At 45.2% G+C, this 24,566-nt stretch overlaps 1 protein-coding gene across 6 annotated transcripts in view; it reads left to right on the forward strand.

Annotated features, from left to right (window-relative positions):
- The first annotated feature begins 12,362 nt into the window (after window positions 1-12,362).
- SLC8A3 (solute carrier family 8 member A3) overlaps window positions 12,363-24,566 on the forward strand; it is a 138,311-nt gene continuing 126,107 nt past the window's right edge. For all 6 annotated transcript variants that reach the window (XM_068563658.1, XM_068563706.1, XM_068563517.1 and 3 more), the window contains exon 1: window positions 12,363-14,146. In XM_068563658.1, coding sequence (XP_068419759.1) covers window positions 12,363-14,146 — 1,784 coding nt within the window. The remainder of the gene's footprint in view (window positions 14,147-24,566) is intronic.

Genomic DNA, 24,566 nt, shown 5'->3' on the forward strand with positions numbered 1-24,566 from the left:
TTGCTCTTCATTTGAGCAATGATATGACCTAATCCCATATTTTAACATTTAAAAATTAAGAGAAATTAAATGGCATTAAAATAAATCAGCCTCCTGGAGAATGTGCTGAGGAAAAGGTACATAAAAGCAGCTAATCACCAGCTTCCCCTTGATGGGTAGGCAACAGGGCAGAGGGATGTCAGCCCTCTCTCTGTGGATAATTCCAAAAGATAGAGCCCAAGTGGTTTTCTCTGGGGAACAGGGAGGGGCGGGAACAACGCCCCCTCAGGCTGTCCTGGGCCCCTGGCGCAGCCCTGATTTCCTTTCAGTGACAGGGGATGTTGTCTCTTGGTCTTGCCTGACATGATACTTTTTCAGGCTTGGCGGAAGGAGACCCCTGGCAGCTGGAGGACCAAGGTTTGGTTCTGGCTTCATTATTTCTTGGCTTGGAAACTCTAGGCAGTGAACTGAGCCTCTGTTTCTTCATCTGTATGAAGAACCTCATGAAGATTAAATGAGATCATGTGAGTGAGAAGGCCTTTGTCAATTGTTGGTACAGACTATCACTGGAGATTTGTTGAGGGAATAGTGTACTATGAATGTTGGTTATCATGAGGCCACACACTCTGGAGGAAAAGTAAGGTGCCCATGAGAGGGCTAAGGTGGAGAGAATGAAATGTGCTTAGAAACATCCTCACAACCACCCTCCAGATACTACTGTGGTCCTGTTGGTGCTTTCAAACGAACAAAACTGGCTGTTCTCTGAGGTCATTGGCTTTACCATTTACCTTTCTACCCCAAGGCTTCCCAGGAAGCTTGACATCTCCCCTCACAGGTGCATCTTTCCAGAAACGCTTATTCCTGCAGAGTGAGCATTGATCTCCTCAAGAAATACTGACACTCACTCTGTCAGGCTCCAGTCAAGGCCCTGAGAATACTGTGGTGAATCAAAAGACCAAGTTTTCTGCTCCCATGGAGTTTATGTTCTATGATAAACCAGTGAACAAACAGAAAAACAATGATGATTTCAGTCACTGTGTGTGCTCTAAAGAAAAGGAAGAGTGGGACTTCCCTGGCGGTCCAGTGGTTAAGATTCCACACTTCCACTTCAGGGGGCACGGGTTCGATCCTGGTTGGGGAGCCAAGATCCTGCATGCCGCTCGGTGCGGCCAAAAAAAAGAAAGAAAGAAAAGGAAAAGTGGTGTGACAAGAGTGCTGAGGGGGAAGGATAGGATCATATTTAGTTAAGATGAGGGCAGGAAGCCTCTGAGAAGGCGGCATCTGAGACCTGAATGAGATCAAAAAGTGATCTATAGAGATCTTTAGGGTAGAGGTGTTGCCAGCAGAGGGAACAGTAAATGCAAAGGTCCTAGGGCAGGTACATGCTGGATGTGTTCTAGAAACTTCAGGGAACTCCACCATAGCTGGAGTGGAGTATAGCGGCAGCAAAACGAAGTGGTGGGAGGTGAGGGTGGGAAGTTAGAAGTCAGTAGGGGGTGGGGAGTTCTGCAGAAAGAGAAGGTTGCAAAGAATGGCATGATCTACAGTAAGTCCCCTACATATGAACCTTCAAGTTGCGAACTTTCAAAGATTCGAACATGCGTTCCATCAATGTCACGCGTGAGTGAAATTGCAGCTTGTCTCCTATTGCTGACGATCCTTCAGCTCTACCATCTCCCACCTCCTCTCCCTCCTCCAGTCAGTAATTATTCTAGCCTGTTCACTCGATGGCAGCCCCTGTATGCCAACTGTTGCACTGTACTACTATACTTTTCAAGGTACTGCACTGTAAGATTAAAAATGTTTTTTTTGTGTGTTGTTTGTTTTTTATGCATTATTTGTGTGAAAAGTATTATAAACTTCTTACAGTACAGTACTATATAGCCGACTGTGTCAGTTGGGTACCTAGGCTGACTTTGTTGGACTTACGAACAAATTGGACTTAGGAATGCACTCCCGGAACGGAACTCATTCGTATGTTGGGGACTTACTGTATCTGATTTACATTTTAAAAAGACACGGTGGCTGTTTTTCTGGAGCGTAGACTGTAAGAGATGTGGCAAGACTGACAGCTTTGCAGTAGTCCAGGTGAGGTAATATTGGACCTCCAGTAGCTGGAAAAGAATGTGACACGCATTTGGCACCCAATAAACTTGAGAACACATCGAGGCAGAAATGACCTTCAAAGAACCTACAACTGTGATGGGCACAAGTAAATGCTTGACAGATTTTTTCACAAATCAATGAGCAGAATCAGTCTTTCTTGTAACCCATGCTAGGATTTGAGTTCATCTCGGTATTTTGGATCTTTTAAAAATACTTTTTACTTTTCTAGCTGGCAGTATTTTGGAGGGGCAGTGCATTTTATGAGTTCATTTTCTTCTGTGTAAAACTGCATTCTCCTTTGAAAGAGATGTGAGAAATCTGACTCCACCATTTCCGGGGCGGTGTGGGGTGACGGAATGGCTATTCTCAGTCAGTGTTGGTAATTCCTAAAACCCTGTGCTCACATTTGGAAACCGATCTTGTGTACTTTTCTGTGCACTTCTCCACAGCAGGGACCAGACCTGTCTCATTACCGCGTCTCCTGAACTTATCACAGTCAGGACTATTGAGCCAACACATGGTTATTACCTTGACTAGACTGAGGAGCATTCTGGTGCCTTGGTGGAGCTCTGGGGCCTTCTTGCTGTCTTCCTGGAGAGCCCAGAACTCTCCTGGCCTCACTTGTCTTACAGTCACAGGACATCCCTAAAGCTAAACAGGTATCTAAGTTCGACGGATTTGTGTTGAATTTTTCAGCTCCCATTTCTTTGGGCCTGGAGATCCCTGAATCAGGAGAACCCTTGTGGGACCCGTGGGATGACGAAGGTGCCTGATGTGGTTTGGTCCTGCCTGTGGCTCTTCATCTCTTTTTCACCATCATTTTCTATTTTCAATTAGTCCTCAACATGTATGGATTCTACTTTTGAAAAAGTTCTAAACCCCTGCCTCTCCTCAGCGGGCCCGCTCTCATTGCCTGTGCTCAGGTTCTGATCATGTCTCACTCACATACCTCAAGAGTCTCTGAACCGGTCTTCTGCCCCGAGTCTTGCCCCACTTTCGTTCACTTATCCAGTTTCCACATTGTCGTCAGTCTAGGGCTCCATACAAAGGAAAAACAATGATCTTGTCTCTCCTGTGATTAAAAAACTTTCAGTGGTTCCTTATTACCTCCAAGATAATGCCCCAATACCTTGGCTGGGCGTACAAGGCCTTTTACAAACTATTCCTCACTTATTTCTGCAGCTTCTCTCAAGTGCCCTGTCCTTCAGACACCCTGCTCACTGTCCTTTAAACAGACACTGCTTGTTGAGGCTGACGTGCTCTTTAGCATGGCTTTCTCTTACCTTTGTTTGAGGTGCACTGGCTTCGACCCAGTTAACTCCTATTCATTCTTCAAATCCTAGATCTAAAGTTGCCTGGTCCATGAAGCCGGCTCTGATGATCCCAGGCAGCACTTGACCTTCCTTCCTCTGTACTCTCTTGGCACATGCCACGTGCTTCCAAATCTAGGACTCGTTTTGTTGTAATTTGGTTTTCTGTCACTGTTCTCCAGTGAAGTGTGTGCTCCTCAGGGGGGATTACATTTTGTTCATATAACTCAAATTGGAAAAACCTTGCTCACAGCATCCCTGACAGATGGGATGCTCCGTCTGAACACTGCCAAGAGTGGGAGAAATCACTGGCTATTATGCCTTCTATTTTTGCATATTTATTCATGGATCTATTCATTCACTAAGTATATACTGAACACCCACTCTATGCCAGGCACTGATATAGACACTGGGGATACAGAAATACCAAACAGATAAAAATTTCTACCCTCTAGGAACTTTTATTCTAATTTTTCTGAATGTGCCAAAAAAAAAAAAAAAATGAGTTGGATACAAAGCAGAGTAACCTCCTCATCATAGTTCTGTGAAAGTTGACCTGTGCCACACGGACTGGATTTCATACAAGTGCATGCATGTATAAATGAATAAACGCATCACCAAACAAACGAAGATAGGGTGAGGAAAAAGGGAAAATACTTAGAAACATGTTTGCTGAAAATGGATGCGTACCATCATCTTCCAATGTAGGTAAGGGAACTCTGGGTCTTTTCTATTTCTTTAGTAAAAGTGTAAATTTAGCAGACAGCAAGTTTAGGGGGAGACAAAGGGAAAATCTACTTATGTGAGTAGGGAGTTGTTGCTGACTCTCCTTGGCGAGGTATGAAAGGAGGAGAGAGTCCAGGAGGGTGGGATGTTTGTCCAGTGTATAGAAAGGCTTCGTGGTATCCATTTATGAGTCAACTCGTGATACACTAAGAGTCCTTTTTTTTGGTCCAAAGAAAGTCCCTAATGGTTGGAATCCCTGAGATGCAAATGTCTTAGTCAGGCTGTGTTCCTTTTCTTCTCTCCCTTGGCTGCACCTCAAAATCAACTAAGGAACTTTTAAAAGGGCTAAATATCTAGACTCCACTCCCAGAGAGTCCAAAACTTAGGTCTGGAGTAGGATCCAGATATCTGTATTTTTGAGAGCTCCAAAGTTACTCTAAAGCACAGCCCTGTCTAGCACGTGATCCTAGCTCCATTATTGCCTGCAACGTGGGTAATGACTTACATGCAGATGTAGATCCAGCAGCAGGAGAAGCAGAACTTTAATTAGGTGGGCAAAGCCCTTTCTCTTCCTTTCTCTATGGCCCCCTCTCATGGTTTGTGACTCTCCAGATCTGTCAAGGACTTATGGAGGGCAAAGTCCTCTGGCTTCCACAGAGCCTGTTAAACCTTTGAATAGAATCAACAAGCCTTGGCATCATAGAATTTTAGAGGCAGAGAGAATATTAGAGATCAGGTCCAACCTCTTAGCCCTATCAGCTGAGTGTGATCACTTGCTAAAAAAGAAAAAGTCCCTTAGAGAATCCCTCAGGGAATTTCTCTAAGAGTGTAGGAGATGGACATGTAGACAGATAAGCCCAGATTAACGTGACACTGTGTGACAAGTGCTTCAGTGGTCATCAAAGGGCTAGAGGAAGGCGGGGGGAGAAAATGACTCATTTGGAAGGTAGAAGAAGAGGGCATTATCAGGGAAGGCTTCCCAGAGGAGGCAGAGGTTCCTGGGGCTGTAGGTTCTTGACCTAAGGGCTCCAGATTCCTACCCTGTTATTCCACCATCGCTTTTAGATTTTGGCATTTGACATACCAAGTTTCATAGCCCAGCTGTGCCACTTGCTCAGCTAGTGGACCTTGGGTGGATTATTAATCATTGGGCCCAAGTCTCCTCATGTCTAAAACAGATAATACTACCTGAATCATTGTGGGATACTTAGGTATTAAGCAGCAGCTATAAAAGTACCTAATGCAGTGCCAGCCATAGAGTAAGTACTCAATGAATAGATATGATGGTTGTTGTTGTTGTCGTCGTTTTTAGAGTCTTTGGTTTATACACAGCATGAGGAGAAGGAGGCCTGCTGGTGCTTCCTCTTCTTGTGTGGTAGTGCCTGGGAGAGAGCCAGCAGGGTTTTACGAAGTTATCATATGCCTTGGATGTCATTAAGGGTTTGGGGGCTTCAAGGAAGGCAAAATATGACAATTGCGTGAGATCAGAGAAGCAAGAACAGTAAAATACCAACCATATCATGTGCTACTGCAAGGTGCTTGCTATTATAAAGCCGTGCTGCATTGCAACCACTGTCCGCAAGGTTAGAGGCAGCTCTGCAGCGACCAACTTGAGAGCTTAGAGCAGAACAAGAAAAAGACGGTACTTCCCAGGACATCATCTTAGACACTTATGTCCATAATTCCTTGTTTGTCTCTATTCCTCATCAGAAGGTAAACGCTATAAAGTTGGGGATGTGGTGTAGCTCGTTCATGGCAGTACACCCAATCCCTAGGACAGTGCTTGGTCCAAAATGGGCATTCAAAGAGCAATTGTTTAAAAGATGGGTTTGATCCAAGGTGCCTTTGGTAAATCCAGAACATAGGCTCTCCTTGACTTTTTGAGGCCCCCTTTTCCTACCACCCTCCCTTAACTTAATCTCTTATCCTCTGAGGTCTCCTTGGGGCCAACCTAACTTAAATGTGTGCCTTCGCTTCTTTGCCTTTCGTGAGAGACGGCCCTACCTATCAAAGCATTTTTGACTCAGAGGAACTATGGAGATTATCCAACCCAACACAGATTTTCTGGATGAGGAAGCTGATGCCATAAGAGGTTCACTGACTCATCAAAGTCTTATAGCTTGTTGAGGCAGAGCTGGGAAGAAAGTTCTTGCCTCCTGCTTTCAAATTTGGGGCTCTACCACTGCTCCGGGCTGCCTTGGAGTATGTAGAGCCTCCAAGCTCGTAGCAAGGGCTCCATATCCAGAAAGACTCACCACCCCCTCCCTAGGCCCTTGCTTTTCAAAGGGGTACCCAAACGTAGGGCATCTACCCGGCACAGTGGTTAACATCATGTGCTCTGGAGTCAGGCTGCCAGAATTCAAGAGCCTATTTTTGTACTTACTGTGATTTGGGCAAATTCTTTAACCTTTATGAACTCAAATTTGCGTATCTGTAAAATAGGCGTGATGATAATATTAACTTTTTCACTCTGAAGATTCAAAGAGATCATAATGCACGAAAAGCAGCATCATTGTATTTTCCTCCTTGGATCCAAGTTCCAGTTGTGGCAGACAAACTACCTAAGCAGCCGAGGTCACGTCTTTCCTGCTCTTTGAGAGTGCCGGGAATTTCGTTCCTGTGTTTCTGGGAGAGCACTGCCACAGAGAGGACGCTGCAGACTCTTATCCCCTGTAGGCAGAGGAAGTACAGGAGAAGATGCGGTGTTCCTGGACTCGGGTGACACTTCAGATCCCGCGCAGCCTGGCTGCACCTAAAACTTTAATGTAAATTGGCTGTGACACCTGTGCAGGGGCCCAGATTTAGAAGCAGAGCAGGATGAATCTACCCAGGCTGGTGACAAGCCCAGAGCAGTGTTCCCCATTGGAGAAAGTGGAGGGCGTAGCAAGAGGGAGAATTTGCTCAGTCTGGCCTGGTGGCACTGTTTTATTAATGATCTGGAAGAGCAGAGGAACAGTGACTTTCATTAAATATGCCAGTGATATTGAAAGATGTCAGGAGCCACTGCTGAGGACACAGACACCTTGCAGACGGCCCCAGGGGTGTTAGGAAAATAATCCAAGAAAAAGATGAGAGGCCTTGGGCTGAGCTGAGGGGACAGAGGGTCATCATATGCAGAATATACCCTAGGCCCACCCTCTTTATCTGTATCTGTTCTGTTTCCAATAGATTTCGAACTGATCTTCCTGCTTTGGTTTTGTTCCTCCTACAGCCATCCTAAACCCTTTAGCCAAATTAGTTTTTCTGAAATACAAATCAGACCATGTCATTCTCCTGTTCACAATCCTATCATTGGCTTTTCACTGCCCTTAGGATAAAAAAAAATCCCATCTTCTCAGCCTGGCATATAAGACTTGCCATGAATTGGGTCCTCCCTCCATGACCAGCCTCATCTTCTGCCTCTTCTGCCTCGCACTGAATTCCTTGTAATCCTGTGCACACAGCAGGCTTTTCCATGGCTTCGTGTCTTTGCTTGGGCTGTTCTCTTTGACTCAAGTGCCCTTCCCACTTTCTTTCTTTCTTTCTTCTTCTTCTTCTTTTTTTTTTTTAAACTAAAGCTCACTCATGCTTGAAGCCTCATTTCAGGGATCACTTCCTTCAGAACGCCTCCCTGAATCCCCAAGCTGGCTCAGTGCCCTCCTCGCGTTCAGCAGCATTCTGCCCATACCTTCACTGACGATAGTAGAAGTGCCTATGCGTGCAGCTCTCCACCCCTGCTAGATGGTATCTTTGAGGGCAAACCCTGTATCATTTTTTATTTTGCCCACCGGCATCTAGTACCAGGCCTGGAGAACCATAGGCGTTTGTTAATGTTTGTCAAACTGAACTGATGGGAAGGAGAATATTCGGGTGGGAGATGGCCTCGGGCAACCAGGACAACCCCAGGAAACCTGGAGACTGGGCAACTCTACCAAATGGTTGGTCTCTCCTGTGAGGGTACGTGGGGCAGTCATATTGCTTCTAAGTCCACAGAAGACTGGAAGCTGATTGGGGCTCGTGGACATTCTGCAACAAATTGGGACATCCTAGTAAAGTGGAGTGGTTACGACCATAAATTTTATGTCATCTGTGTGTGAGCTCTGGCTCTGCTACTTCTTTGCTTTATGCTTTGAGTAAATGACTCAAATGACTTAACTAAGACTCAGTTTCCCAAAATGTAAAAGAGGGATAAAAATAGTACTAATCTCATAGGATTGTTATGAAGAGGAAATGGGATCATACTTTATGCACACAATAAGCACTTTTAAGCGTTAGTTACAGTCATTAATATCTTCCTTATTTGGGGTGGTTCTGGGGGGTCTCAAGCTGAGTCACCTCCCTGACTTAGGGCTGATTAAAAGCCTTCTGGAGCCACCAAAGATCACTTGGGTCTCTGAGGGACTGCAGTGGACGCCCCAGGAGCTTGGGATCTGTCTCAGTTGGTGTCTGGGGCTGGGGCAATGGCACAAAAAGATGACTGTTGGCTTGTTCATCAGAGACGTCCCCTCTCCCTCTAACGTCTCAGGCAGAAACCATCTCCTGGCAGGGCCAGAAAGAACAACTGGGCATCCACGGCTCGTTTTCCACCTTCAGTTCCAAAAACTTGATGCAGGCAATTCTTAGCCACCTTCTTGCCTTGTGTTCTTTTATCTTTTCCTTCAATTCATTTGTTTTCTCAGGGAACAGCCTGATTCTGACCACATGATAGCATAGTCCCCGTAAAAACCTATTGCCACAGGTGTCTGTAGGACCAAGGGAAATAAAGACCATGATCCTGCTTAATTCTCCAGGTAGGTAAGATCAGTAGGAGTCCTCATCCCCCTTTGATCAGGATAACTCTACTATCTCAATGTTACATGTCCCTTGACTGCAGCAGGCCAGCCCTCTTCCCTAACCTGCGGATAGCCCACCCCTGTGGGCTTGGCCAGCCATGCAGCTGCCACCGCCTGTCACCATGTTGGCTCTTGATCAAAGAGCTGCTCCAGCTGTGCCCACCTTCTGTCTCCTCATGTCTGGGGCTTATCAGAATTCACAAAGTGTTGTGTTTTCAGAGGTCAAGGCAAGGAGCCAGGGTCTGTCTTTGTCCACATTTCTCTGACTAGGTGAGTGCCAAACCTATGAATAGGGTCACTGTGTGCATCACAGATTATGAGGGCTTTGAATATGGATGTCGAACACCTTCAGCCTCTCTACTCCTCCATGGTCATTGTCATAGCCTCTTCTCCTCTGAGTGAGGTCAAAGCTCCAAGCACCTTCTGGGATGACCCCCAGTACCTGGACTAATGGGGAGTGTGGTCCTCAGCAGTTGGCTCTGTGGATTAACGAAACCAAGTTAATCCACAGAGCCCTTTGGGAGGAGGGCCTTCAGGATTACAGTATGCACCAGGGTGTACTGTGTCCCAAAGGGAATTTCTCTTTGAGTACAAGCCTTGGGAATTTAAAGAGGTCCTACATAGCCTCTAAAATCTAGTCCAGATTTGTCTATGAGATTTTTTTTTTCCCTAAAACAAATGGCTATAATTCAGATTGTAAAATGACTTTAAAGAAGGCTGATTTCTGAGTTTATTAGTCTTCAGGCTACCATAACAAAATACCGTAGACTGAGTGGGTTAAACAATAGAAATTTATCAGGAGGCTGGGATTCCAAGATCAAGATACTGGCCAATTTGGTTTCTGGATAGAGGTCTCTTCCTGGCTTGCAGATGACCACTTTCTCCCTATGTCCTCACAAAATGGAGGGCTCTTTCTCTCTCTCTCTCTCTCTCTCTCTCTCTCATCTTCTTATAAGGCCACCAATCCTATTGGATTAGGACCCCACCCTTATGACTTCATTTCACCTTAATTACCTCCTAGAAGTCCTATCTCCAAATACAGCCACAGTGTGGATTAGGGCTTCAACATAGGAATTTGGGGAGGGGCACAATTCAGTCCATAGCACTGAGGAAGCTTCCTTTAGGGGCCACATTTATTTATTCCCAAACATACGTTTACTGAGCATCTAACTAACTACTTAGGATACCATGGTAAACAGAATAGACATAATCTTTGCCTTTATATCATTCATAGTTTAATGGATGAGTTAGTCATTAATCATATAATCCTACAAATACCCATGTAATTTCAAAATGTTAGAAGTGCCACGAAGGAAAATTAAAGAGGGAGTTGACCATTTTTAGGGTGAATGTAAGTTTTTCTGAGAGAGTGACACTCAAGCTGAGATCTAAAGCATTGTTAACAGTGGGGGTACGAAGAAGGAATAGTCATTTTGGTCATGGATGATGTTATGGGCAAAGGTCCTGAGGTGGAAAATAAGTTGGTGTACTCCGGGACCTGATATGGCCATTATTGCAGAAATGCAGTGAGAGGGGCAGTGGCAAGAGCTGAGGGGGAAGAGGAGGAAGAAAGGAGCTCGTGCGAGGCTTGGCGGGTCATGGTAAGGATCCTGGTCTCTATATTAAGAGCGAGGGGAAAATACTGAAGGGCTTCAAACGGGGGAGTGAGAGCATAGGTTTGGGTTTTTAAAAAAAAAGATGACTGTGGCTATATGAGAAGATGTAATAGAGAATGGTCAGAGTTGGAGTGAGTTCAGTGAGGAGGTGACTAGTAGATTCATCTGGTGAGGAGTAAGGGGGCTTGGGCTGTGATGGTGGTGAGAGAGTTGGGGAGAGAGTTGGTAGGGTTTAGTGCTGGACTGGAGAAAGAAAGGCTTGCAGACAGGCAGCGGTTTTAGAGCATGAGAAACCGGGTGAATGGAAGTGCTATTTTCTGAAATGGGAAACAGCGGAGAAGAAGGAGGAGCAGGTAGGGAATAGCAGCATTCCTCCATTACTAACAATACCCCTACATGGTTATAGCAGAGGTGGAAAGATGGGCAAATTGCTTTTTTTTAGGTATTGAATATTTGCTTTCTCATTCCATCTGAATGAGGCGATGAGTAGAAAGATAAGTCTGTAGTTTCAGCTGAATTTCTTCCATTCTTCTGAACTCATACTCACCTTTTACTGCTTTGAGACCAGCAGAGGAGGCTGCATTTCACCCCAAAATTTTGCCTACAGATGAAAAAAAACTTATTTGAGAGCCACTTGCATGTTACTTATAGTGCTTTCTACCACCTGGCCCTTTCAGTATTTGGGTTTGCAATTTGAGTGACTGACTGATCTTCATCTTCCTGTAACTGGATACCTAAACTCTTTCATAAGCATGTTTTGCTGGAGGGCTAAGAACTGCCGTGGACTGGTCTTGGACACAGCTTACAGGGCCTCGGTTTAGCTATATGGCAGGTAATATTCACTACAGAACATCTCTTGATTTCCCAAGCGATCTCAGAATTACAGCTTGCCTCCCTAAATTTTTCACATGGGGAAGGAGTTTTTCCCAACCAGGCTCAACTGCACACAGAGCAAGGTGTCCTATTTGGGGGGAGTAGCCCAGGAAAAAAGTTCAATATGTACTCCTGCAAACCTATGTTATGCAAGACTCTTGAGTATTTTTTTTAAAATTAATTAATTAATTTATTTATGGCTGTGTTGGGTCTTCGTTTCTGTGCGAGGGCTTTCTCTAGTTGCGGGGAGCAGGAGCCACTCTTCATCGTGCTGCGCGGGCCTCTCACTATCTTGGCCTCTCTTGTTGCGGAGCACAGGCTCCAGACGCGCAGGCTCAGTAGTTGTGGCTCACGGGCCCAGTTGCTCCGCGGCATGTGGGATCTTCCCAGACCAGGGCTCGAACCTGTGTCCCCTGCATTAGCAGGCAGATTCTCAACCACTGTGCCACCAGGGAAGCCCTGATTCTTGAGTATCTTAAGTATGATGACAGTGTGATAAGGAAGGCTGAAAACTCTAGAAACAGTAGAAGTGAGGATGAAGATTCATGTTACACTTGGCCAATCTTAAGTTGATTCTTGAGAACTCTCACAGATAACAAAGGGGTTGGGAGACAGGACTAAACGGGTACCACTTAAGTTTCCAATACCAATATTCCCAGGTATTTTAAGCCATTTTTCACTGGAGTCTACCAGAGGGTCCTGAGGACAGAGCAGCTATTTGTACCTCTCAGTGAGATTTATTTTTCCAAGTGAGACACTGCCCAATGTGTTAGTGCAATACGTCACTCAAGGTGAAGCATCAGTTTGTATTGGTGGGAACCTGCCATTTGCTGTCCTCCTTTTCTTCATGCCTTTTTCTGCCCCTCTGATCTCTTCTAGGTCTCTGGACTGTCAGGAGGACCATTGGTGCTGCAGTGGAAGCCAGCGGCTAAGTCTCGTGTATGGCGTGGTTAAGGTTGCAGCCTCTTACCTCTGCCTTCCTCCATTTTGGGCTGATTACCTTTGTGCTCTTCCTGAATGGTCTTCGGGCGGAGGCTGGTGGCTCAGGGGATGTGCGCAGCACAGGGCAGAACAATGAGTCCTGTACAGGGTCATCGGACTGCAAGGAGGGTGTCATCCTGCCAATCTGGTACCCGGAGAACCCTTCCCTTGGAGACAAGATTGCCAGGGTCATTGTCTATTTTGTGGCCCTGATATACATGTTTCTCGGGGTGTCCATCATTGCTGATCGCTTCATGGCATCTATTGAAGTCATCACTTCTCAAGAGAGAGAGGTGACTATCAAAAAGCCCAATGGAGAGACCAGCACAACCACGATTAGGGTCTGGAACGAAACTGTCTCCAATCTGACCCTTATGGCCCTGGGTTCCTCTGCTCCTGAGATCCTCCTCTCTTTAATTGAGGTGTGTGGTCATGGGTTCATTGCTGGTGATCTGGGACCTTCTACCATTGTAGGCAGCGCAGCCTTCAACATGTTCATTATCATTGGTATCTGCGTCTACGTGATCCCCGATGGAGAGACTCGCAAGATAAAGCACCTCCGAGTCTTCTTTGTCACTGCTGCTTGGAGCATCTTTGCCTACATCTGGCTCTATATGATCCTGGCTGTCTTCTCTCCTGGTGTGGTCCAGGTTTGGGAAGGCCTCCTCACTCTCTTCTTCTTTCCAGTGTGTGTCCTTCTGGCCTGGGTGGCAGATAGGCGACTGCTCTTCTACAAATACATGCACAAAAAGTACCGCACAGATAAACACAGAGGAATCATCATAGAGACAGAGGGTGACCACCCCAAAGGCATCGAGATGGATGGGAAAATGATGAATTCCCACTTCCTAGATGGGCATCTGGTGCCCCTGGAAGGGAAGGAAGTGGATGAGTCCCGCAGGGAGATGATCCGGATTCTCAAGGATCTGAAGCAAAAACACCCAGAGAAGGACTTAGATCAGCTGGTAGAGATGGCCAATTACTATGCTCTCTCCCATCAACAGAAGAGCCGCGCCTTCTACCGGATCCAGGCCACCCGTATGATGACTGGTGCAGGCAATATCCTGAAGAAGCATGCAGCAGAACAAGCCAAAAAGTCCTCTAGCATGAGCGAGGTGCACACTGATGAGCCGGAGGACTTTGTCTCCAAGGTCTTCTTTGACCCGTGCTCTTACCAGTGCCTGGAGAACTGTGGGGCTGTGCTCCTGACAGTGGTGAGGAAAGGGGGGGACATGTCCAAGACCCTGTATGTGGACTACAAAACAGAGGATGGTTCTGCCAATGCGGGGGCTGACTATGAGTTCACAGAGGGCACTGTGGTTTTGAAGCCAGGAGAGACCCAGAAGGAGTTCTCTGTGGGCATCATTGATGATGACATATTTGAGGAGGATGAACACTTCTTTGTGAGGTTGAGCAACGTTCGCATAGAGGAGGAGCAGCCAGAGGAGGGGATGCCTCCCAGAGTACTCAATAGTCTTCCCTTGCCTCGGGCTGTCCTGGTGTCCCCTTGTGTGGCCACAGTTACCATCTTGGATGATGACCATGCGGGCATCTTCACTTTTGAATGTGACACTATTCATGTCAGTGAAAGTATTGGTGTCATGGAGGTCAAGGTTCTGCGGACATCAGGTGCCCGGGGCACAGTCATCGTCCCCTTTAGGACAGTAGAAGGGACCGCCAAGGGTGGTGGTGAGGATTTTGAAGACACATATGGGGAGTTGGAGTTCAAGAATGATGAAACTGTGTAAGTAACCTTTCCACAGTCCATCTGCCTCTGTCCCTTGCCACCCCCTTCTCTCCTGCACCACGTTTTAAAACTTTTTCTTGTATTTGTGTTAATGTCAAACTTTGGTTCCATCACAGGTATGCAGGATCAGCAGACCCTCCTGCCAGGTTCTGCTTCCAAAATCTCCTTCAGCTTTCTCACTTTAAATTGTTTTCGGGCAAGGAATCCTGTGGCAGGATCTAAGGACGTAGAACATTTTGTTCACTGAAACTCAAAATGATGGCTGGTGGAGGTGTGGGATGACAGAAGTTCTGATATCAGATTTGGGGGGATTCTTGTGAATTCTCCTAGCAAGAGCTAGGAGACTGCTTGGGTCTCTCCTTCCTCCTCTTCTCAGGCCAAGGGCTTACGTGAGCTTTGAAGCCAATCCTTTCCATTCTGAGATGGTGGTAGCCCAATCAGGACATCCTCAAGAAAGTGAGTGGCATTGGCTTTTTTTTTCCAGTACCATATTGCAACTGTATTGTATAAGCAGATTTCAGGCACCTCTCCTTCAATTTGGAAATTGCAAAATTGATTGAAACTTAGCAGTCTCTTTAAACACCAATAGGCTATTTTATGGTGCGAGGCTTGCCCAGTTTAGGTGAGATGGATCAGTATGGCTTGGGTCCTGGAGGTATCTTGGAGAAGCAGAGCTACCAGGGCAGTGGCCACCTGTCTTTAGTCACAGGTCTAAGCTCCAAAATCTGGCTAAGCAGTGGAGGAGAAGCCTCTTAGGAATTGTGGGGGAAAAAATACATCTTCTGTGTGGTCATCTCTTTTGATAGTCCAGAGTTCTTTTAAAATACTTCTCAGGTTACTGCCCCATTTAGTCCTTCAGACACTGTGGGTCTTGCACTTCTATTGCCTTTGTCACTCTGAGGCCTCTCCCCATTGAAACATCTTGTACTGGGTATTCTGTCCTGTTCTCGGATGGATATCTTTAAAGAAGATAGCAGACTGACTCTCCCCAGGATTTGCAGCTTATGAGAGGGCAGACTTTACAAGGTGGCCAAGAAGAAAGGGGATGAGAAAGGGGAACATTGGTCTCAGAATTCCTGCTCACATCCACAAGCAATAAGCAGTAGAGGGGAAGGTGTGAAGAACAAAAGGGGCATATATAGACAGTGGGAGATATCAAACTGCTCCAAGAACCTGCTAAAAACACTTTCAATGGGAAATGAAAACTCTCATCTGTAAAGTGGGAATAACAATACTTTCCTTGCCTCAAGGCTGGGCTTGTCTCTTTTTGCAGTTCCTCCCAGCTGTAGGATTTTCTGAACTATAGACATAGGCGCTCATACTTAGAGCAGCCAAAGATGGAACGGGGGATACTGTCTTCTGAAATGAAATGGCCATTGACAAATTGATTTATTAGAGCTCTGTTTAGTCATTTTGCTGGGAAGGATAATAACTTGTTAGCGTAAGTAAAAACCTGTGCCTTCTAGAGAATACTATCCATTTATATGTGCTCTCCGGAGAATGCTTATACATAAAATGAAGGCCCTCGCTGGTAGGAAAAACTCCATGAAATTTCACACATATTTATGGCAATGTCAGTAGATAAGAAGTTATTGTCAGGCATTAAATGACATCAAGACCACAGCATTGGCCATAATTGGACAGACTTGGGGTTCCTCCTGTTCAGTACCTGGCTACCGAGGGAACTGAAGGGTAGTTTTTGAGAGATCAGAAGTTGGGCTCCCAATTTCTTCACCTCATTAATAATCAACGTGCACCTAGGATCTCTAAATGTGACTAAACCTTCCTCAGACCTGTGTGTATTTTCAGCTTGATTACTGTCTTGGTGTAAAGGAGCCTCATGAATTATCGCTTCTGGGTGATATTTGTTTTAAATGTATATGCACTTCCACACGTTTGAGATGCTGGTCCAGGGTATTGTAGGGTTTCCCATCTATTCCTTTGCATTATTTTTTAGACTTCAGTAGACTTTAGACTACCCTCTTGGCCTTCTTCATTGCAGAAGAATGAGTCCAAAACCTTCTAGTCTCTTCTGACAAAAGGAGCCCTACCTTTGATACTTTAAATTGTAATTTTACAACTAGAGGCGGTATGATACAGCCAAAAAAACCCATGGGCTCTAAGTATAGTACTCTGGGTTAGGATTCGGGCTGTACTACTGATTTAACTATGTAGTTTGGAGAAATTTTATTAACTTAGATTATTTCCTCATTGAAAAAATGGGGATAATAATGTCTCTCATGCAGGGCTGTTATAATGATTCAAGATATTATACGCAGTGTTCCTTGTACATGGTATGTGCTCAGTAAACAAGGCCATTAATAGTAATATCAATGAATTAGCAATATTCTTCAGAAGACACCATTGATCCAATCAGGTTACCTGATTGGATCTCTGTGTGACCCTAATTAATAAGCATGCTAGTTTTTTGGTTACCATGAAGATTACTAATCTAAACTCATAAAATACTGGAGCCAGAAGGGACCTCAGACTATCTTCTAGGTATCATAGAGTAGAGTTTCTCAAATTTTAATGTGCTTATGAGCCACTCAGGGATCTTGCTAAAATGCAGATTATTATTCCAAAGGTCTAGAGTAGAGCTTGAGATTCTGTATTTCTAGCAAGCTCTTGATGCTTCTGGTGCCAGGTTAGAGTTGAAAGGCTCTAAAGCTCTTGACCAAACCATGAAACCCAGGAAGGAAAGTGGCATTTCAGATGACTTTCATGATTGGATCATGAATGCTTGCTTTCCAGTTCCAATGTTCAACTTCATCTTATCTAGAATGTAGCTCTTACCCTGAGACCCTGCTAATCGCAATACCAATCTGGAAACTGAAATTAAAACCCTCGGGAGGACTTAGACAGAAGCTGTGTGATGCCTGGAACGATTTTACTTTCTAATCCTTCTCTATTTGTGTAGCTTTATTTGCCCACCAAGCCTGGTAGCATTGTCACTTTTGCCCTCACCATACTCCTCTGAATCTATTTAGGATGAAGCCAGGCCTATGCTCTATCAATAATATTAGGTCCGTGAATTCACTCATTTGGTTTTGTGCTTTACTTCTTCAAAGGTTTCCTTAGCACCATGGTAGGATGAAAAAACATGAACTTTGGCGTCTGACAAACAGGTGTGAATCCATCACTCACCAGCTATGTAACTTGTAATGAGTCACTTCAGCTGTCTGAGTCCCAGATATTTTGTTGGAATGATAGGAATGATAATATCTATCCTTCAGGATTGTGATAAGTACTACATACAAATATGAAGAAAATGCACCTTTAGCACAGTGCCTGCTCATAAAAGGTGCTCATTCATTCAGCAGACAGTTATTAAATATCTGCTACATCCTAGGTACATTACTAGGTACCGGAGAGAAATAAGTGATTAAGATAAGCTGGCATTTCAGCTCCCAAGGATCTTATTCTCCAGTGGAGAGGATACAAGGTATACAGACAAATCAAAACACATGGGAGAAGTATGGTTGAGATAAGCTCAATAAAAGGGGAATGAAACTCCTCATTGTGTGTGTGACACCACTAAAGTTTTTTGGTTTTTTTTTTTTTAATTTATTTTTTTACTTATTTTTGGCTGTGTTGTGTCTTTGTTGCTGTGCGTGGGCTTTCTCTAGTTGCGGCGAGTGGGGGCTGCTCTTTGTTGCAGTGCGCGGGCTTCTCATTGCGGTGGCTTCTCTTGTTGTAGAGCATGGGCTCTAGGCACGTGGGCTTCAGTAGTGGTAGCTCGTGGGCTCTAGAGTGCAGGCTCAGTAGTTGTGGCGCACAGGCTTATTTGCTCCACGGCATGTGGGATCTTCCTGGACCAGGGCTCGAACCCATGTCCCCTGCATTGGCAGGTGGATTCTTAACCACTGCACCACCAGGGAAGTCCGACTAAAGTTTTTAAAGTCACCTTCATTAAGGATGTAGTAGTGAAGTAGATGAAGTGGGGCGGGGGGTGGGTGGAAACATGATTACTTTAAACCCACGTTACAATAAAGTTGTGATATTTGAGAGGGATACTACTGACATCTTCGTGCTCCAGAAGAATCCATACCCTTGTGACTACCACTGCAGCACATCCTGGGATTTATAGCCTCTGAGCCTCCTGCATATAATGATAAAGCCTCACCGAGATACGGGTGCTTGCCAGCACGTTAATCTCACTCACTGAACGTGTGACTGGCTCCTGTATCCCAGGCTCACAGCGCGCCTCTGCAAAAATAAGATTATTGCGGCTCATTGACCTTTGGGGTCTCTGGGAATAGTCAAAGCCACAGATGTCAAGATCTACTGTAATTAAATAGCATAGGCCTCCTTCAAAGAAGAATGGAATATTGGCTGTACCACGCATTTTCCAAGCAAATTAGAACATTAAAACTGGAAGGTATCTGACCTCCCAGTTTTATAAATCACGAAGTTGAGAATCAGAGATGCAAAGTGACTTGTCCAGGATCACACAGGTAGATATGATAGAAAGTTAGACTTTTAGATAGAAAGGACTTTTTAGATGCTACTGATTTAATGTCTCCCCCTCCCGATTTGGACTTTTCCATTTTATTTTTATCCATCAAAATGTCAACTTCGGAAAGAATATGGAAATTCTTGGGTGACAGATGCTCTGGAAGTGCACATCCAGGAGTGTTATGTGACTAATGTCTTAACTAAGAATAATAATATATTATGGACTATTTTTAATCTCTTGGTTCACCTTGAAACTGTTGAAGGAAAATAGTGAGCCCATAGAAAAATTTTAAAAATCTTTATCTTCGTGATCTCTTGCTGAGGGAGACACGTGTAGCTGAGACATCTTTTAGTGATGGTTAACTTCAGGCTAGACCTTGTTGCATGAAATAATGCAGGGTTTGTTTGTTTTTTTTCAGAATGATGCAGGCCATTCTCTTCCAGGGGTGCTTTCTCTGTAAAGTTTCAGCCCAAGGCATCTTCCCATCAAAACCTATACAAATCTGGAGTTATCCAGGACACAATTTTTACATTCTCCAAGTTGACTGAAACACAGTGGACTTTTCTCCTTTTCTTTGACTCAGCAGGGTGATAGGATAGTCATTATCTGGCCACGGAGGAAGATTATTTGCCTCTAGAATGCCCTTCCTGTGCTTGAGAAAAGTCACAAGCTGCACGCTTAGTGAGGGTGGGAGTGCAGTGGAGGTAGATGTATTTCCCCCTTAGCTGTCATCCCTCCCTTTCTCCTTTCTTCTGCCTGCAGTGCCTGACTTCCAGTAACAAGCTGTCTTTGTGGCTTTAGGTAAACAGTCGGTCACCCGGGCCACAGCTTCATGGAACTTACAGTGGAGCTGTGTGCTTGGTTCAGAGAGGTCCTGAAGAACGGAATCCATGTCTAAGCCAATTGTTTAATGGGGGGACTTAACAGTACAGTGGAACATTTCAGGTAGGGTTGTTCAACTACAGTTCTGTCTCTTTTGGGCCCAAAGGAGTTATTAGAGGCTATGTGGACTCTTTAACAGAAGCTTTGGATGTTGTGCCCCGAAAGGCCCCAGGTCCTGCTAATTTTTTTCTTTTCTTCTTAATTACTGAAATTGCCAAAGAATGTCAAAGGGTGACATATTCCAACTTCAGGATTCATAAAGCACCCCAAGTATACTTAAACCATACATGTCTGTAAATATCTCCAGGAAGTCCAGAGCCTTCCTAGTTAATCTGTTTTAGGGCCTAAGGGTACAACATTCCTGGCAATACTGGATCAGGCAACACTTCCTCTACTTGACCTGGTCAGGGACCGTGTACAGCAGAGCATTCAGTGTGCCTGCCCTGGGTCTTCTCACTTTGGTCTGCCGTCTGGTATGAGAAAGTTCAGGGTGCAGTGTTAGAGATTCTGCCAGGAAGAATGTCAGTTTGGGTTTGAGGAGAAAGGCACACTGCCATTGGAGATGATCACATTACCAGCCAATCAGAAGGTGAAACAGTCTCGGCCTCAAAGCAGGGTCTCCTGTGCACTGCTGGGAATGATACTAGTTGGGGCGTCAGGCAATAATAAAGGAATGACAATGGAGATCCTGCTATGGGCCTTGCTTCTTTTGTCTCGACTCTTCTGGCTCTTAAGGTCGAAGTTTCCTCATTCACTCACAAGCATGGTGGAAAGGGATACTTGGGCAAAGTGAGGTGGCTGAGTGGGGAGGACTCTTCCTTGTTGTCCAACTTTCATCAACTTCCCAGGTGTATTTGGGTCATACATGAGCACGCATTCCTTCCCCATCCTTTGGCTGTGCCCGTGTCAACTCCACGAGGAATGGAGTAGAATTCAGAGCTACAGTCTTCGGTTTATTCAAGACGTTGTTTTCTTGCTGTCTTTTTAACAGAAAAACTAACCTGTGCTTCCAGAACCCAATCAGAAGTCCTGGCATAGAGCCAGTAGTGTGTATCTGATAGTTGGAGAGAGAGAACTCCTTGACCTGCAAACAGAGCAAAGTCCCCATATTTAAATTCTACACCGTCCAGAAACTCTTGCAGGAATCCCATGCGTTGAGAATTTTGCTAAAAGGCCATGAAGGAAAGCACTAGGTAAACATTCTCAGGTGGAGTGATAATTATCATTCATAGGAATTATATTCCCACACCTGCCGCCTACCACGCACCCAAGTAGGAAGTTATCTGAGTGAGTACAGAAGAAGATAAAATTGAAAGTAAAATTTATTCACTATGGAAAATTTTGTTTTTCTAAAATTGAGTCATCACTAGGTGTGAGCACATATTTGAGTTTAGTTATCAGTGTGGCACCAACCTGACCCTCTCTAGCGAAGGGTCAGCGTGCGTGGACACAGCCTTGTTAACCTGCCCTTGCCTGAGCCCAGTTCACTTACCACTTGGTGGCAAGGGTTCATGAAGAACCAGTTAGTTATGATACAGACAACACTCTAGATTCTTTAGTTGGTGCTTTCAAAATGAGTGACATCTTGATAGCAACTTCCTACTCAGAATATGGCTGTGGAACAAATTATGGATTACAGGTGACTAATTCTGCCATTTCTCCGTAGTAGTCCATCTTTTTCCAGAGCTCTTGGTCTTGATTTGTCTCCCTTTTGGTTTCCTCCTCGTGTATCCCATGCGATTTCTCCTTGGGACCCCCACTACCACCGACCCTCTCTTTCTGAGATGTGGTGATGGAGAGTGTATCCTGCAACCATCCCTAGAGCAAACCCTGGCCCTGGCTGCAAATCTTCTATGTGTTCACTTTATTTCCCCTCTTGTACCTTCCTTTCTGTTTGGATGCACTTTTCTTACACTTGCTCTCTCTTCTAAACGTCCTCGGCTGCATCTTTTCTTTCTCTACTGTGTATGCTCCAGGCGCTGCTGACACTCACGCCGTGGTTTCTACTTCTGCTCGAGCTCAGTGCCTTCCACCCCACGTCCTTTAGTCCCATCTCCTCTCTTACTCTTATCCTATTCCCTACGTCCCTTTCCTTCACACTGTTGGCATCTGTATTTGGATTGCCTTCTCTCTACTGTCTGATCTATGATTTCTTTGGGTGACCAAGAGTGCACTGTGGGTATCCCTTAAGAAGGCCCAGCATTTGAACAGAAAGAACTAGCCTCAACGATAATACCAAGAAGACTGATGTCTCCCAGGAAACAAACCACGTACTCTGGTGCTCTTTTTTTCCCTTCACCACAAAGTGTTTGACTGTCAAGACAAGAAGGTTGAATTGTAAGGATCCAGCATAGACTGGAACTGGTATTGAAAAGGCATCAGAGGCTGCGGGAGCCCTAGGCACCACCTTCTCTTTCTGACGCTGTCTCTCTAGGCCATGGGGTCTCTGTCTCCTGGCATCTCTGCTTCTCTGTGTGGCCTTCTCCCTTATTGCTTTGATGATACCTCACAGCCCAACAGTCCTATCTCCTACTTGGAAAGATCTTTCTATTCTTCTAGCTCAGATTCTCAAGGGAGGAACTCTGTTGCCACCTCCCCCCAACCCCCGCCTTTTTTTCCACCTTAACTATGTCGAAGGCCACTGGCCCGATATGTATTGGTTGCCCTGTGTCAAGCCAGGTTTTCACCCACCCCCAACTTGACAGTTAATCTGCCATAATTGGGTGGTGGGGTGGGAAAACAAAGTTGCCCAGGGGTTTCCATGGTAAGCTACCTGAGCAGTTGTGTCTCTAAGTGGTGGACAGTGTCACTTAGAAGGAAGTCCCAAGTGAGACAGTCATCTGTCACCTCAAAACTGACACAGTATATAAGGTTTTCAGTGCCTCTGAGAGAATGCTGATTTTACAGTGGTCAGTGCTGGGGCGGTAGGCTGGAGAATGGGAGAAATTGCCATCTCTGGAGCCCTCAGCCCTACTGTTCATCAAGCTGGCCACAGACTCAGCAGCCAAGGTTCAAATGGCCTCTGCCCAGATCAACAGAAAGCATTCCTAGTGGGTGATGCTCAGTGACACAAATCTCAAGGTTACTAGGGTCATTCCTGCTCCTTTGCCCTCTTCTGGTCCATCCTCTCCAGGAGACTAACGTCAGAAGATAATCTGCCGTCATTTTCAGGTGCACTATTTGGGTACTGAGTCGCTGTCAAAGCCTCTTCGTGGATTTGGGTTTCCAGAGCAGGCTGTGTTCCCAACCAGGACAGAAAGCTTCCCTGCCACTCATGCTTGCCAGGGATAGAATGACAGCCTTTCCCTCCCCACCCCTCCGCTGCTAGACAGCTGGTCTGCTGGGCTTAGCCCGAGCCAGCAGGCACTCCCCCACCCCCCCACCGCCTTATCTTTGCAGCTGTAATTTGATGCCTTTCCAGGAACTCCCCGGAAGCCAGAGTATTCTCATCTCCAGGTGGCACAGTATGTGACTCTGTCACGTGCCCATGTCCCAGGACACAGGGCTGGGTGTAAAATAGGACTCTTTCTGTGTCAGTTCCAGTCAGTCCATTGTGGCTGTCCAGGCAGCCGTCTTGGAAAGGATCTTTGAGGCTGCATCTGGACTCAGCCGTGGATGTGAGAAGAAAAGCCAACTATCTGTCAACTCTAGTCCTGGGATGACTGATGGAAAGACCTTCATGGGATAAAGAAAGTAGGAGTCTCCATTTCACTGAGGTGCATTAGCATGAAGTTGTCACTATCTCTCCAATACTGGACCAGTCCTAATGTGAAAGTGATCCTCATTGGATCACTCTCTTCTTCATCCTGCATAACACAGAACTTTCTTCTAATCCCTGGATGAATCCACAGGGACATAAATCCCCACTGGACGCATGATGCAGATAACTTTCTTATCAGACCAGAATCTTCCAGAAACCTTGCTAACCTAGTGAGCTTCATAAACTAGACCAGTGGTTCCCAACCAGCTCCCCGTCAAAGGCCATTTTAATTATTTATTCCTTCTCATGGATCCCAGGTGTTAGAAGATTCTTAGCTGAAAATTAATTAGATTTCCCTTTTCTCATAAAATATAGCAAAAGATAGCTAGTGTTACGACAATGAGTTAATATAGTTCTAGCCAAAGTAGACAGAAGTGACATTTTAATTAACCTGTGTGGACTGTTGTAAGAATACATACTTTCTATCTTGGGGGTTGGGGAGAGAGTAGAATAAACACAGCCACGGGCTGACTTTCAAAGAACAAGTTGATGTAAAGTGCTTTGAAAATATTAGGCACTAATTGTTTAAAGTTGTTTTGAAGAGGGTGAGCCCCTGGGGAGATCCAAATATTCTGGAGAATATATCAGAATATAGGACACAGTATTGGTTATCGAGGCTTCAGCATTGTTTAGACCTTGGAGAAAGATTACTATTGTTGTTGTTTTTCTTCTTACATAATAAAACTTCTAATGTTTGTATGAAAATATAAAATTCCACTTTTAAAAGTAAAGGATTTGTCATACCTCTAGAGTTAATATTATCACTGTCTTCAGATGAGGTAACTGAAAGTAAGAAATATTAATTTACCTTAGAACACAGAGCTTTTAAGGGCCAGTATCCAAACCTAGATCTTCTGCTTATAAATCACATATTCTTTCAACTATGTTACATACTTCAGCCTCAGAATAAGGTCATGAAGCTGAAAGCAGCAGGCTTTCTTCTCATATGGAAGGAGTTAAGAGGACATCTCTTCCTTAACAGCAAGAGTTGGCTCTCCTTTAATTCAGGGGCAACTGGGCCCAAGGAATTTGGCAAGGGCCAAATAGACTCCTTAATGCCCAGCTCAGAAATCTGGACTCATCACTCTTGACTGCTGGCTCAGACGCACCCTCGTCCAGGCCGGTACACAGAGGGGCCTTGTTTGTGTCACTTCACCATCAGGAACTATCAACAGATAATGCTTTGGCCTGCTGCCTGGGGAACAGGGCAAGGCTGGCTCAGCACCATGTGTTCAGATCGAGGGGCCTCCTTTGAGGCTGTGACCCTGGTGTCTGAGGACATCCCAGACCAGGGGTTAGAGGAGGAGGATGGTAAG

Source organism: Eschrichtius robustus, chromosome 1, assembly GCF_028021215.1.
Source record: "Eschrichtius robustus isolate mEscRob2 chromosome 1, mEscRob2.pri, whole genome shotgun sequence".
NCBI classification, from domain to species: domain Eukaryota; kingdom Metazoa; phylum Chordata; class Mammalia; order Artiodactyla; family Eschrichtiidae; genus Eschrichtius; species Eschrichtius robustus.